This window comes from Corythoichthys intestinalis, chromosome 16, assembly GCF_030265065.1.
Source record: "Corythoichthys intestinalis isolate RoL2023-P3 chromosome 16, ASM3026506v1, whole genome shotgun sequence".
Taxonomy (NCBI): Eukaryota; Metazoa; Chordata; class Actinopteri; order Syngnathiformes; family Syngnathidae; genus Corythoichthys; species Corythoichthys intestinalis.
Window position 1 is genome coordinate 23,193,075 of NC_080410.1, and position 13,558 is coordinate 23,206,632.

The 13,558-nt window shown below is 41.6% G+C and overlaps 1 protein-coding gene across 1 annotated transcript in view; it reads right to left on the minus strand.

Annotated features, from left to right (window-relative positions):
• Positions 1-13,558, minus strand: part of ngfra (nerve growth factor receptor a (TNFR superfamily, member 16)) — a 60,071-nt gene that overhangs the window by 36,651 nt on the left and 9,862 nt on the right. The window contains exon 3 of the mRNA XM_057817511.1: positions 110-472. Within this exon, the coding sequence (XP_057673494.1) occupies positions 110-472 (363 nt within the window). The remainder of the gene's footprint in view (positions 1-109; positions 473-13,558) is intronic.

Genomic DNA, 13,558 nt, shown 5'->3' on the forward strand with positions numbered 1-13,558 from the left:
TGTAAACGTAAGTGGAAGAATCCTAGTCAAGGGTTCTAAGTTCGAATCTAAGGGTTCTGTTACTCCAGTACGAAGTAGAGGTGCATGAGCGCTACATAAAGCTACTTACTGTGGCAGACTGAGTCACTGACAGGCGTGCAGTGGGCCAGCTGGATCTCGGTCTCGTCATCGCAGATGGTACAAGGCAAGCAGGGGTCCAGCGAGCTGTCACGGTCCGAGAAGGTAAAGTCCACGCATTCCTCACACACCGTGTCATGATCATGGTCGCAGTGGGCAAACACGCCCTCGCCGGCTGGGCACACCGTGCAGGGCACGCAACGTCCCGACAATGAATCGAAGTAGAAGTTGTAGCGGCATACGCAAGTTGCGTCGTTGGAGTCTGTGCACGGTGTCTCCATTCGCATCAGGCCCGTGCACTCGGTGCAAGGTAGGCACTCCTCCGTGTGGCTGTAGTTCACAGAGAAGGTCTCACCTGGAAACAAGGATGTAGAATACAGGAGAATGAGGACCAGCTAAAAAATTCTGCCACACAGTAAATGATCGCCAAAGAAAGGATCCGGAAAAATAATAATTTCGCAATTCTATTTGTTGTTGTGAAAATTCACCTGCATTTCATTTACAGAGCTGGAAGTTCCAGCTCCTTTCAAACAAGGTCAGTTTGGGGGTATTTAGGGGTTCATTTGGATATCGAACCAAAATACATGGCACCAGTCTGTTTTGGGATGTTTAAATGCTCCTTGGACTGCTCATCTTCCTGCAATGGAGTAAATCACAGGCAGGCTGAGCTGGCGTGGATGTAACAGTAGTAACAACATGATGTGTGAATGTGTCAGACTGCACATGGGGGTGTCATGTTGATTAACAGCAGTTTAGGAGCTGTGAATACCCCACCGCACTCTCCTTGTCTAGCTATGCTGTGAGCACATGTTGCAAATCGAGCTAAGGCTGGCACCGCAAACACCTTGTGAACAGCAGTGATGTTATAATGGCTAGTTTGATTTTGCACGCTCAGGTAGGTAAGAAAAGAGGGAAAGATTTAGTCAAGAGTGCTTGAGCGAGAGTAATCAGAAAGCAGGGCGGTCCACGATCAATTAAAATGTTGTTTTTTTCCAAAAGGACCACACATATTGATGTTGATGAATGAAATAAGCACAGGAATGCAATGTATTCGCATCAGGGTGAGGGATGCACCAACTGGCCCCTTTTCTCGCCACCTCCTATAAATCATATTGAAATGCCATTTGTGTCATCAATAATGCAATGCTGATAAGTAGCCCAATTTGGCCGTGTAAGCTTTTAGCCTCCACTGTGCAAAAATGAACTTTGTCGTTTTAAACACTCCCAAACAAACCCTAAAAGGGGGTGCGTAAGCTACGGCTTACTCAGTCCAATTTCTCACAACATTTTCATGTAAATACCATCAGTGAAACTGGTGTGACGGTTATGTTTTCTCACTTTTTGGGGGCCACACTAAGCAAGTCAATTTCATGGACAGTGGTCACTAAAGTCGACAGCTATTTAGAAGTTGAAACTTAGGAACTTCAAGCCTTTATAGGACAAGTGACATTTTGGTCATTCAAAAAAAGCATTTCTTTTTTTATACTTAGGCCCTTTAACTCCCAAAATATGTACATTTTTGCCAGGATATACAGTGAAGAAAATAAGTACCGTATTTTTCGGACTATAAGTCGCAGTTTTTTTCATAGTTTGGCTGGGGGTGCGACTTATACTCAGGAGCGACTTACTGTATGTGTGAAATTATTAACACATTTTGATATCATTTCACATGTTATTTTGGTGTTTGGGAGTGACACTGATGGTTTGGTAAACTTGTTAGCATGTTCTTTATGCTATAGTTATCTGAATAACTTAATAGCTATGGCCAGGTTCGCGTTCTGCCTTTGGCAATGTGTGTTCAATTGTATTATTGACTTTTTTATATTGAAATGCATGCTTTTAGTTTGTGGCGCTTTCACGCCCACGTGGGGATGCACTAGCACTTGTTTACGTGAAGAAGAGCGCTCACACGCCAGAAGAAGACGGACAGCTACGTAGCTCTGAGTGAGTGGGCGAGTTAGCGAGAGAGAAACACGGCTGCGAAACTACGTTCATTGTTTATGCTTGTAAAATATCTCTACAAAGGCAACGCCTGTGTGTATCATCTTTTCTGTTGTTTTTGTGTGTTTTCCACCCGCGATCGGACACTTGGAGCCAGTCGTGTGGTTGTTTGAACGATGCACTAATGCTAGCGAACGCATGCTAATTATCATTTATTTAAGTCGATGCGAACCTGTTTGGTATCGAGGACGAAACTGATTCAGCAAATTACCCTAATTTTCGCACTATAAGGCGCACATGACTATAAGTCGCAGCCCACCAAATTTGGCACGAAAACGCCATTTGTTCATAGCTAAGCCGCACTGGATATATAAGCCGCAGCTGTCCTCACTGTATCATGGGATATTTACACCAAAAGATATTAACTGGTACAACCTTATTTGACAGCGGCATCATACGACCGACTGTCATAAGACCAAATGAACCATCATTAAACTTTGAACCAATTAGTGCAAAGCTTTATTGCTTCAAGAAGCTTCATTTGGCCATCACTGCTCCCTTGGGGGAGACAGTCAACCTCTGCTGCCACCTGCTGTTGACTGTTGTCATCCAACATGCCTCTTAGCATGCATTGCAGCGCTACAGATGTAAATAACAATCAAAAATCATGTTCTGTGCTAAATATTTCTTCAGTTACTGTTCCAATTGTTTTATCAGTTGCTAGTTATGGTATTTGCTAACACTTTATTTGACAGTGGTGCCATAAGACTGTCATTACACAATCATAACTATGACATGTCTCAGTCCTGAGCATTCATGAATGCTTATAACAGATGTCATTAAGTGTTATCCGGCAAATTATCACTTTTAAATGGATGCAAAAGATTGAGTTAGTGACATCATTTGCCAAATAACACTTAATGACATAAGTGTCATGATGCGCTGCTGGTTAGATTTTGTTTGTTTCAGGGCCAGCTGTGGGAGCATTCGTGACGTCACACCGGCAGCGAGTTCCAGCCAATCAACACTAATATATAAACGGTGGCGAACCAACACAACGGCGCCGAGAGATTAGTTTGCTGGTCGCCATTCGCACATACTGCTTTCGAGCCGCTCTGTATTTGTCATCTAGGTCGTCAGACGTCTTAGCTTTGTGATCCTCTACCTTGTGCAGGTATCGAGTGTATTTTTGTTTGTCTTTTTGGCTATCTGCCCTTTGCTCAGTTTTCCCGTTTTTGATCCCCGTCGACCTGTATGTCACGGAATCCTTTTGTTAGTCCCCTTTTTACGCGTTCGCGAGTTTGTTTTGATTGTGAATAATAAATCCCCGAACGCTTCCCTTCTGTTGTCTGTGTTTGGGTCCAATCTTGTTCTCCGCATTCGCGGACCGTAACAATAAGCATTCAGTAATGTCCATGATAGTGTCATGTCATAATTTTGATGATCTTATGACAGTCTTATGACACCGCTGTAAAATAAAGTGTTACCTAAAAAAGAAATCAACAAATAAGCCGCACTGGACTATAAGCCACAGGTATCAAAATGAAGGAAAAAAGTAGCGGCTTATAGTCCGAAAATTACGGTATACGGATGTCCAGCATTGTCATTTGGGAGTTTAGCCCACTGAACAGCCAGAACCGTCCGTATAATCCAAAACCAACATTTTTTTGTTTTGCTTTGTTTTGTTTTTTTTTTTTGTTTTTTTTATTGTTAACATGAAAGAGGAGCAAAGGTTAAAACTTCAAGAACACATCAGTACTATATGAATGGGATCCCATACGCTGTGCCCAGACTGCCGTTAGTACTACATCCAGTTTTCTGGGTGGGCAGAGCGTGTCCGTGGGTGGGCCCTGCCCCCCCGGTAACACCCCTGGCACCCTGTCTCTCTCTCGTTCTTTTCTGACGTAATTGCTGCATGAATTCCGATTTGGGAGACTTGACAGTTCAGACCGCCGCTACATTCTGGAAAAATGTGGCCCAGATCGGATTGAAAAACGGATTGAAAAACCACATACAAAAGTGACCTAGATCGGATTTGAAATGGTCCACTTCTATGCAACTCGTCACTTTCAGACCGTCAAGTTAATGCATCACTCCAGTCGGAAAAACACGTAAAACTCGGCTTCGTGCATTAAGTTCTGCAGTATGAACTTAGCCAAACTGAAACCAGATTAAATCAATGTAGTAAACCTTAAAGTGGTGTTTTAGTTTAACTCATAGGTGTTCAATAACTCAGGGAGGAAATTTCTTGTACAGAAATGAACTAAAAGGGACTCTCAAAAACTGGTGGGCACATTCCCAGAAGATAGCGAGTGCAGCAACGCTTTCAGAATATTGAAAGGGGTGTGTGACTCTAGAAATTTTACAAATTATAACCTAAAGAAAATACTGGGGGTGTTAGGAGAATTTCCTGTGCAGGAATGGAGAAGAGGGGGTGCGCCAACTCATCATTCCAGGATTTTGAAAGGTGTGCATTCGGGGATCTCCAGGACTGAAGAATTTAACAATGGATTACTTCTACCTGCCAAGGTGCGGTAGGAAATGGTGGGAAGACAAGTGTATCGGGAATTTCCCATGTCTCCTCTAACCATCCCTTCCAGCCTGGAATCCTGGTCCAATTGGCTCTTAATCACTACACTGACCTGTCAGTATATTTTTTTGAGGAGTATCTAGGGCCCGCGGCTTGAGACGGAAGAGAACGCGGGAGACAGCTAATTAATATTTCACCAGTGCTGACTCTGCCACTCGAGTGAAGAGGTGCGGTGGTCACGTGGATGAGGGGTGTCTTGTGGGGGTTACAATAAGAGGAAGTGGGAATGAAATGGCGCTGCGGTAACTAAAGATTGGCTGCCAAACAGGAAATTTTGCACTTTGCAGATCATCAATGATTCAGTCGAGCATTTCAGCCACACGCGCAGGTGAGTTGGGCCTGGCCGCAGCGCTCCCGCGGGCTTCAGCCGCATTAAGACTTCCACTCGCCACGTGCCGCAGAAAATTGAAAGTAACCTCTCAAGAGGCGCGCACATGTAAGTACAACTCGGCTGAAAATAATTGCTCCTGATAAGCATGGCGAAGGCGTTTAATTAGCGGTGGGCCGATAGCAAAACTGCATTCATGTAACAGTATGCATGATGAATGAGCAGATTGAGCCCTCAGGTGCGCTGCTTCCTAATACCAATTTATCCGCCAGTACAGTTGGGTGAGTCATCACTACAGGGGGGATAAGGGGGAGGATGAAGAGGATTTTTTTGAATAGAGAAATAAAAATGGATAGTTGACAAGAGTGCGAGGGAGTATGAGGGCTCCTGAACGATTGGGAAACGGCGGGTGAATAAACACAAAATCATTGACTACAATTTACGGCCGCAACTTGGAAGAATATGATCCGCATGCGATTTTAAAACAAAGAGCAGGCTGTTCAGGTTCATGAATGTTTTACAGTCAAGAGAGATAGGTCCATCTATTTTATGATTCCACAGGGCAATAAAGAATCACAGAATTTACAGTGCAGATCAGTTGTGTTTTTTGTTGGCTACTGACCAAAGGAGAAGCAGCTGTTGGCTTGGGAGCAGCCAAAATGTTAATGTATTTTAATCATCTTTTGTGAATAAGAGATTAAATCGTCCTAAAATTTCATTAGGCTCATTACATAGTGAACGATTTGGCAGAACGTGACTGGACAATCAAAAGCAAGCAAATTATAGTCGCGCACCTGCTAATTAACCCTTGCACACATACAGAGGCGTCGCGTCCCATTAGGCAAACCAGGCAATTGCCTAGGGCCCCCAGCCAGCAGGGGCCCCCAGAGGGCCAACAGATTTAGCACACGCAGCTTTACTGCACTGTCGCAGCGACAAGTGCGACAGTGCCAGTGAAAGCCTTGTGTCTCAGTTCCATGATGGGGCCCCTTCAATCGCTCTACACCCCGCCCCCTCCCTCACGTGACCCAGAGTGAGAGTGAGCGGCGATTTGGTCTTTTTTTTAATTGGCGTATATCCAAAATGAAGAGAAGTTATCCTTCTGAAAGCAACAAAAGAAGGAAAAAAAGCAGAAGAGGAGGAAAGGAAGCAAGACAGTGGTGAGTGTATTATGTTACTGTGGTTTTATGTCCTAATGTAGTAGTAGAAGCCGGGCACTTTGAGTGTCCTAAAAAGCGCTCTATGAGATCGAGGCGTTATTATACTTTTATTAAACATGCTATTGCTCCAAGTCCAACTGTCCCCCTTACTTGCACACGCTCGAAGGGCCCCATGTTACTTGTCACCTGGGGCCCCCGGAGACCCTTGCTGCGCCTCTGCACACATATCAACTCACTGCAATGAGAAACTGCAAGTCCTGTTGTTTTGATCAGGAACCAATGTTTTGAGGTCTTATGTATGATCACTTTATTGAACCACAAACAGCACTTTGAAGGAAGGAAGGAGTGGATTGCCACCGCAGCTCTCGCTATGTAAGACAAATAAATGAGAGATTGGGGCTACAGTGCTGGCCAAAGGTATTGGCACCCCTGCAATTCTGTCAGATAATGCTCAATTTCTCAAAGGAAATGATTGTAATTACAAATGCTTTGGTAGTAATATGTTCATTTATTTTGTTTGCAATGAAAAAACACAAACGAGAACGGGAAAAAATAAATAAATCATTGTCATTTTACACAAAACTTCAAAAATGGGCCGGAGAAAAGTATTGGCACCCTCAGCCTAATACTTGGTAGAACAACGTTTAGACAAAATAACTGCGAACAACTGCTTCCGGTATCCATCAATGAGTTTATTACAATGCTCTGCTGGAATTTTTGACCAACTTTGGCCAACTGCTCCAGGTCCTGAGATTTGAAGGGTGCCTTATTCAAACTGCCATTTTCGGATCTCTCCACAGGGGTTCTTTGGGATTCAGGTCTGGACTCATTGCTAGCCACTTTAGAAGTCTCCAGTGATTTCTCTAAAACCATTTTCTAGTGCTTTTTGAAGTGTGTTTTGGGGGCTTGTCCTGTTGGAAGACCCATGACCTCTGGGGGAGACACTGGGCCCTAAAATATCCTGCAAAATTCGTTGGTAGTCTTCAGACTTCATAATGCCATGCACATGGTCAAGCAGTCCAGTGCCAGAGGTAGCAAAGCAACCCCAAAATATCAGGGGACCGCCGCCATTTTAGACTGTGGAGACAGTGTTCTTTTCTTGCAAGGCCTTGTTTTTTTCCCCTTAAACTCTATGTTGATGCTTTTTACCTAAAAGCTCTACTTTTGTCTCATCTGACCAGATAACATTCTTCCAAAATGTTTTTGGCTTTCTCGGGTAAGTTTTGGCAAACTCTATCGTGGCTTCTTTATGTCTCTGGGTCAAAAGTGGGGTCTTCCTGGGTATCCTACCATAGAGTCCCTTTTCATCCAGACGCCGACGGATAGTACGGGTTGACACCGTTGTACCCTCGGACTGCAGGACAGCTTGGAATTGTTTGGATGTTAGTCACGGTTCTTTATACACTATCCACACAATCTTTCATTGAAATCTCTGGTCAATTGTTATTTTCTGTCCACATCTAGGGAGGTTACCCACAGTGCCATGGGCTTTGTACTTGTTGATGACATTGCGCACGGTAGACACAGGAACATTCAGGTCTTTGGAAATGGACTTGCAGCCTTGAGATTGCCCATGCTTCCTCTTAATTTTGCTTCTCAAGTCCTCAGACAGTTCTTTGGTCTTCTTTCTTTCCTCCATGCTCAATGTGGTACACACAAGGACACATGACAGATGTTGAGTCAACTTTAATCCATTTTAACTGCCTGCACGTGTGATTTAGTTATTGCCACCACCTGTTATGTGCCACAGTTCAGTAACAGGTGCTGTTAATTACACAAATTAGAGAATCATCACATGATTTTTCAAAGGGGGCCAATACTATTGTATTAATACTTTTATTTTTGGAGGTATTTGTAGAATGATAATGATTTAATTTTTATTTTCCATTCTCTTTTCTTTTTCATTGCAAGCAAAATAAACAAAGATATTTCTACCAAAGCGCTTGTAATTGCATTCATTTTCTGGGAGAAATTGAGTATTATCTGAAATTGCAGCAGTGCCAATACTTTTGGTCAGCAATGTGTATGAGAGACTATTGGCAATGATGAGGAGATACTTTGCCTACCCTGATTAATATCCACAAAGTCTGTTCACCATACCAAAAATGTATTAAACAAGAACATGAGTGGACATGCTAATCAGTGTGGTTGTAAAGTGGTTCTCTTTTAACCACATTACATAATTTCCCCGCAAGATAACCACCACTTTATCTTTTGTAAATTGCAAGGATACTTTTTGGACACTATGTCTATATTTTGACTGGAACGTTCAATACTTTGCACTTCTTTGGATACATTTAATCCACTTTCATTCCCAGCGTGTGTTTAGTTTGGCTAAACTTTTCTAAAGATGTCAGCCAAAGGCAGAGAAAAAAAGGTTTCGTCACATAATTCAGTACAGATTTTACAAGTCTGTTTTGTCCCCAAAAAAAAGAAAGAAAGAAAGAAAATAAAAACATCACTGGGGAATGTGTAGCCTCCCACGTGGTACAATCTTTTTTTTTTTTTTTTTTTTTTTTTAATATATATTGTTCTGATGGTGATGTTACAACGATACAAAGTGTTTTGACAGAAAAAGAGGAAGCTTTGACTATCATGTTATTGTGGTCCAGGAACGGAGACAAAAAAATTGGTTGGGTTAATTCAAAAAGACAAATCATATAAAAAAAATAATGCTCTGTTGTTATTGTTACAAATTGATTCTGCACTCACTGTTGCTTTGTCTCTTGCCAGTGTTGCAATACTCAGCATTACATTATATTATACATTACAGTATATTATAGTGTTACAGTACTCAGCATTTTGTGTGCTTCTGCAACATTTTAAGGCATTAAGAAAAACGCTTCAGTGTCAAAATGAGAGCAACAAAAACTAGTTATGGTGTTGGAACGACCACATCCCTTGCAGGTGTGCATCGAAAACTTGGGATGTGAAACTTCATCAGGGAAAGTGCAGATGTTGCGCCAACATTACCCTGCAGTTGTGAAGATAAGGATGGAAGTTACCACTTTTTACTCTATTTTATTCACTTTAAAGCAGTAAGACTCCTTAACATTTCCATAGGTGTAGACACTTGTGAGCAAATTTTACCTAATTTGTTTTATTGTTTTTACCCTTTAAATATTGACAGCGGTTTCACTTCCAACACTTTTATGATAGTTAAGAGTGCACTCTGTGACGTGAATTACCTCTGTGTCACGTTACGGTCACTAAAGTTAAGAATTTAGACTGTTTTATTGCTTGCAAAGTGATTAAATTGTTACTTTAACCATGACTAATTTAGGATTTATGATGGCTTTTGTCCACACAGCGGGCCAAGGTGTTTCATGTATAGTCCTTTTGTTAAACTTTGGGTGAAAATTATCTGTTTTAAAGTTGAAAGTAGATTCAATTAACCCATTTCCTGATGGATGACTCAAAACGAACAAGGTAAACCTGAGTGAAGAAATGTGTTCAATTCGCTTCCTATTTGTGGAACATGTTCCAAAAAATGTGTCCTCAATAGTGGGCCAATGCATATTAAATGAGCATAATTTTTTGATTGTTTTGAAGTTCAAAGTGAATCCAGTTGGCTTGTTTAGGAAATTATAGGTATAAATATTTTTTCTAACTCAAAGTTTGGAGGAAAGTGGCCTTGTGGAAAAGTGAAAGCTCACATCCTTGATCAGCGGGGTGGAGACAGTGCTGTCACAGATTACTTGAAAAATTAACTTAATAACTGATTACTGATTACGCCTCAAAAAGTGATCTAGTTACATTACTGATTAATTTATTATCAAAGTAATTCAGGTATTTTAAAAGTAATTTATCAGTTACTTTTTGCCAATTTTTCTCTTTTTGCTGCTTCAACATAAAAATGGCAACAGAAAAATGTCATCGAGTAATTGACTTTTCGATACAGGAATCTAAAGGGGAAGATCAGAATTTTTCACATAAGACTTAATCTTCAAGTTAGTGGGGCTTGAATTAGTCGATGGAGTTGATTTCAACCACCATTGACTCGCACTAGCTTAGCCACTCCGGAGTCCTGAAACTAACAAATAACTGACAAACTGCATGGAATTTGTTGAAATCAACTCCACCAACTAATTAAACCCAGCTAACGCGAACATAAGCCTAATGTCAAAAATTCTGAATTCCGGGTTAGGGGTTAGGGTTAACAGCATATCAGTACCAATATAAAACAATGCAAATTGACTGCACAATAATCAACAACACACAAATTAATTAATTGCACAGTGCAATAAACACAAAGGTGGGGGCGGGCGCACAACCCGGAAGTACACCTTACACACACGCGGTCAATTTGGCCACAAAATGTGGCGGCAATTAAGCACTTTACACTCAACTGGAATCACAACACATCCCAAAGATGCTAAAAGAACATATTACCTCATGGCATAAATGTGCAACACTAATATGATGTAAACAACGGTTGCCGACTTCACGCCGTTGCAACGGCAAAGCTGCGAAAAGGTCACGCATGTAGCGGCTCCAACCTATCGCTGGAACTGTCCAGAATGAAGGAAAAATGCTCACGTTCATTCATGGACACACACAGATCAACGTTCCCTCACACATCTCAACAGGTGTCTGCACTCGGCTGGAATGTGCACTCCCACTGGCACACACCTTTCTCAGTCCTAAAACACTTAGCGCATGTGACTCGAGACCAAAACAGGAAGAACTTTGAGTGGTTACCATCAAAACGAAGACGTAGCGTGAACTTTTCTAACATTTTCAATATAAAATGCGTTTCGTACATGACTACAATATTCTTCATTCTACATACAGTGCCTTGCAAAAGTATTCGGCCCCCTTGAATCTTGCAACCTTTCGCCACATTTCAGGCTTCAAACATAAAGATATGAAATTTAATTTTTTTGTCAAGAATCAACAACAAGTGGGACACAATCGTGAAGTGGAACAACATTTATTGGATAATTTAAACTTTTTTAACAAATAAAAAACTGAAAAGTATTATTCGGCCCCTTTACTTTCAGTGCAGCAAACTCACTCCAGAAGTTCAGTGAGGATCTCTGAATGATCCAATGTTGTCCTAAATGACCGATGATGATAAATAGAATCCACCTGTGTGTAATCAAGTCTCCGTATAAATGCACCTGCTCTGTGATAGTCTCAGGGTTCTGTTTAAAGTGCAGAGAGCATTATGAAAACCAAGGAACACACCAGGCAGGTCCGAGATACTGTTGTGGAGAAGTTTAAAGCTGGATTTGGATACAAAAAGATTTCCCAAGCTTTAAAGATCTCAAGGAGCACTGTGCAAGCCATCATATTGAAATGGAAGGCGCATCAGACCACTGCAAATCTACCAAGACCCGGCCGTCCTTCCAAACTTTCTTCTCAGACAAGGAGAAAACTAATCAGAGATGCAGCAAAGAGGCCCATGATCACTCTGGGTGAACTGCAGAGATCTACAGCTGAGGTGGGAGAGTCTGTCCATAGGACAACGATCAGTCGTACACTGCACAAATCTGGCCTTTATGGAAGAGTGGCAAGAAGAAAGCCATTTCTCAAAGATATCCATAAAAAGTCTCGTTTAAAGTTTGCCACAAGCCACCTGGGAGACACACCAAACATGTGGAAGAAGGTGCTCTGGTCAGATGAAACCAAAATTGACCTTTTTGGCCACAATGCAAAACGATATGTTTGGCGTAAAAGCAATACAGCTCATCACCCTGAACACACCATCCCCACTGTCAAACATGGTGGTGGCAGCATCATGGTTTGGGCCTGCTTTTCTTCAGCAGGGACAGGGAAGATGGTTAAAATTGACGGGAAGATGGATGCAACCAAATACAGGAACATTCTGGAAGAAAACCCGTTGGTATCTGCACAAGACCTGAGACTGGGACGGAGATTTATCTTCCAACAGGACAATGATCCAAAAAATAAAGCCAAATCTACAATGGAATAGAAAAATAAACGTATCCAGGTGTTAGAATGGCCAAGTCAAAGTCCGGACCTGAATCCAATCGAGAATCTGTGGAAAGAGCTGAAGACTGCTGTTCACAAACACTCTCCATCCAACCTCACTGAGCTCGAGCTGTTTTGCAAGGAAGAATGGGCAAGAATGTCAGTCTCTCGATGTGCAAAACTGATAGAAACATACCCCAAGCGACTTGCAGCTGTAATTGGAGCAAAAGGTGGCGCTACAAAGTATTAACGCAAGGGGGCCGAATAATATTGCACGCCCCACTTTTCAGTTTTTTATTTGTTAAAAAAGTTTAAATTATCCAATAAATTTTGTTCCACTTCACGATTGTGTCCCACTTGTTGTTGATTCTTGACAAAAAATTAAAATTTTATATTTTTATGTTTGAAGCCTGAAATGTGGCAAAAGGTTGCAAGGTTCAAGGGGGCCGAATATTTTTGCAAGGCACTGTACGTAATGAGACAATAACAAAACTTACGCACAGACAATAAGGAAACTAATCAGATTGCTGGTCTGAGAAATTGAACACGTTAGATTACTCGTTACTAAAAGAAAGAAATCAGATTACAGTAGTGACAACACTGGTTTTAGACAGTGATGGTTTATCTTTTTGTGTCTTGTGAATGAAAAACTTGACACATTTCAGTTTTCTTTGGATAAATGTCTTGGGACGGTGCTGCTCTCTTAACTCGAAATTTGGTCGCCAAACTAAGTCTCCCAAAGTGACACTTCAGAGTGGGGGCCCGGGCGCAGTGTTGTAGTGTAAAACACAACTCTGTCAGTAGTGACCGCTCGCCTCTTTCCGAGCTGTCACAAATCCAAAATTCAGGACAGAAGATAGAGACTGTGTCCGTGCCTCGTATAGTGAACAGGGGAAAACAGAGTACTATAGGAACGAGACCAAAGAATTTAATACATATAGTCCCTGATAGCAGTGAAAATAAAATAGCTCGTAATAATAAATATATAAGATGCGGATTATTAAACATCAGGTCAATCTCGCCCAAATCTCTGTTAGTTAATGACTTAATTGGGGATTATAATATTCATATTTTGGCCCTGACTGAAACTTGGCTTCAGCAGGATGACTTTGTTAGACTTAATGAATCCACACCCCCAAGTCACGTGAATTTTCACACAGCTAGAAGCACGGGCCGTGGAGGGGGGGTGGCAGTAATATCACACTCTTGTTTAGGTATGAGCCCAAAAAGTAAAGCTAATTACATTTATAACTCCTTTGAAAGTCTAGCACTATCAATTATAGACGCTAACTGGAAGAACCAAAAACCAATTCTTTTCATATAGGTTTACCGTCCCCCTGGTCCCTACTCACAGTTTTTGTTAGATTTCTCTGACTTTTTATCTAGTACTTTGCTAAGCTGGGATAGAATTATAATTGTTGGGGATTTTAATATACATGTTGACGATGAAGGTGACTCCCTTGGTAAGGCCTTTAATGACCTACT